The sequence below is a fragment of the Apodemus sylvaticus genome, chromosome 6 (assembly GCF_947179515.1).
Source record: "Apodemus sylvaticus chromosome 6, mApoSyl1.1, whole genome shotgun sequence".
NCBI classification, from domain to species: Eukaryota; Metazoa; Chordata; class Mammalia; order Rodentia; family Muridae; genus Apodemus; species Apodemus sylvaticus.
In genome coordinates, this window is record NC_067477.1 from 54,659,459 (window position 1) to 54,662,215 (window position 2,757).

At 37.1% G+C, this 2,757-nt stretch overlaps 1 protein-coding gene across 1 annotated transcript; it reads left to right on the forward strand.

Annotated features, from left to right (window-relative positions):
• Positions 1–850: 850 nt before the first annotated feature.
• Positions 851–1,405, forward strand: LOC127686654 (zinc finger protein 431-like; the record flags this gene model as incomplete). The annotated part of the gene is made up of 1 exon (XM_052184700.1): positions 851–1,405. A coding segment is annotated over exon 1 (555 nt), but the record flags the coding sequence as incomplete, so codon positions are not given.
• Between the last annotated feature and the right edge of the window lie 1,352 nt (positions 1,406–2,757).

The following is a 2,757-nucleotide window of genomic DNA, read 5'->3' on the forward strand; positions in this document are numbered from 1 at the left end:
TCCATGTCTATGTCATGAGTTTCCTTTATTATGCTTGAAATTTCCCATCTTCTGTTTTTTTTTTCATTTGCCTTAAAAAATATTGAAAACTTCTAATATTAGTACTATACCTACAACTTTCCCATTCTCCCCTGTGTTCCTCAACCTGCCATGCTTTACCATACCTTCTGACTTAATGATTTCCACTTTAATGATTATTGTTACATGTATGTATACAAGTATAGGCAACCTGCTAAATCTGTTTAGAGTCACGAGTATGTGCCCATGTTCATGGCAGACCACTTGGGATTAGGCAACCTAGGCAGAAGCCTGTTCTCTTTACCAAAAGAAAAAGAAACTGTTTATCTCTCAGCAGCCATTGACCACCTGAAGTTATTCATCTAGGGGTAGGACCCTTGAAGTTTCCCTTCTACTCTTTTGCATTTCAACTGATTCAGGTAGCTATTTATTGACAATTCACGTCCAAGAATACTATCTACCAGAAGGAGTCTTGAACCTTTGACTTAGAATTTTGAGAACCCATTTCTGTGATTTTCCCTGAGGTTTAAATGGGAGGGATGCAGACTTAAATATCATCTAGTGAATCCCATAGCATATTATGTGCCTTTTTAATCACTCATAAATCTTTGTGGATCCATGTCTCTATTTGTGGCAAAAAGATGTTTCTTTGATGACAGGGTGAAAGCCACACTTAATGAGTATAAGGATGAGTACTTAGAATACAATAAGAAATTATATTGGCTGTGGTGTTTGCTGTGGCTGTGCAGGCTTGAATGATTCTCTGTGCCCTGCTTTGATTTCATTTGTTGGGTGCTGTGTGGGGACTTCAGGGAACCTCTGAAATCGAGACATGGATGCAGTGACTTTTGATGATGTGCATGTGAACTTCACTGGGGAAGAGTGGCATTTGCTGGATCCCTCCCAGAAGAATCTCTACAAAGATGTGATGTTGGAAACCTACCTGAACCTCAAAGCTATAGGATATAATTGGGAAGAACAACATCTTGGAGAACATTGTCAAAGTACTATAAGACATGAAAGGCATGTAAGAAATCATAGTGGAGAGAAACCCTATGAATGTAATCAATGTGGTAAAGCCTTTGCAAGATCCAGTCATCTCCAAAATCATAAAAGAATACATACTGGAGAGAAACCTTATGAATGTAATCAATGTGGTAAAGCCTTTTCAGATGTGAATAATTTCCAAAGACATAAAAGAACACATACTGGAGAGAAACCTTATGAATACAATCAATGTGGTAAAGCATTTACACGGCAAAATCATCTCCAATATCATATAAGAACACATACAGGAAAGAAACCTTATGAATGTAATCAATGTGGTAAAGCCTTTGTATGTCATGGTAGTCTCCAATACCATAAAAGAACACATACTGGAGAGAGACCTTATGAATGTAATCAATGTGGTAAAGCTTTTTCATATCACAATAATCTCCAAAGACATAAAAAAAAACACATACTGGAGAGAAACCTGACAATGTCATCAATGTGGTAAAATCGTTGAGACACCCACTCATCTCCAATATCATAAAAGAATGCATACCAGACAGAAACCTTATTAATGTAATCAATGTGTAAAATATATACACAAGGGAGAAGTCACAAAATTCTCTGTGTTGGAGAGAAACCTAATGAATATAATCATGAATTACGTGGAACTTAGGGGGCTATCATAGTAGATATACGATAGACATCAGTGCTTGGGATTATTTAAACTCTGGAGATGTTTCTTTTGATCCTTTGGAAAAGAAGTTTGCTGCAGACAAGAACCCTTGTCTGAAGAGTTTCCATGAGGTTAACGTAAAGAGGTTTATATTAATTGCATTGACAGTGTAAGTCACGAAAATCATTGCATAGAATTTGGCCTGATATTTTTTAACATGTATAGAAATTAAAAAAGGAAAAATACAAAAAGTACGTTTCAAAATGCAAGGCATCATCAGGAAGTTGAATGAAGTTAAATCCTGTGATCAAGGATATTCAATGGTATTCAAGGAATGGTTATATCCGGGCAAGTTTCTATCCTGCAAACTTATGAATTTTCAGTTGTGTGAAAGAGAGCTATATCATGTTAGGAAATATTATCTGATTATTGTTGTCATATGGATATATGAAGATACAAGTATGTGCCAAACTGACAAAGGATAGATCTTGATTGCTATTCTGGATTTTCGATTTAAGATATAAAAGGAAAAGCTTAGGTCCAGACATAGTGATACATGATATTTATCCTGCAGTTCAAGAGACAGAACCCTGCATATCTCTGATTTGAAGATTATTCTACTGAGAAAGTTCCAGACCACTTAGTTTGGGCCATGAAAGTTTTGCCAAATATATAGTGGGTGAAAATGTAATGGAAGGACTATGTTTCAGCCACATCAAGCAGCAGAACTTGGCAGCTTTGTCTATGTGGCTCTGGATTTAGACGCAAGAATAGCAGGGACTAGTGGGACAATTAATGCTGGATATCTATAGTTCAAGAATTAGAGGTGATGGAGAAGAAATCAGCATCACCTACGGAAAATCATCTGTGTAGTGTTTTCTGGATGACAAAGAAGGTGTGTTGCAGAGATCACCAAAGTTGGACCTAGAAGTGCAGGTGGACTTGGTCATGTGTAAGAATTGCCCAGGTGTTATTGTGGTGTTTTGCACATGCATGATGTCATGCAGAGCAGCTGAAGCAATGCACCATTGAGCAAGCATAACGGAGGCTATCTGTCAAGGCTAGTTACAGCA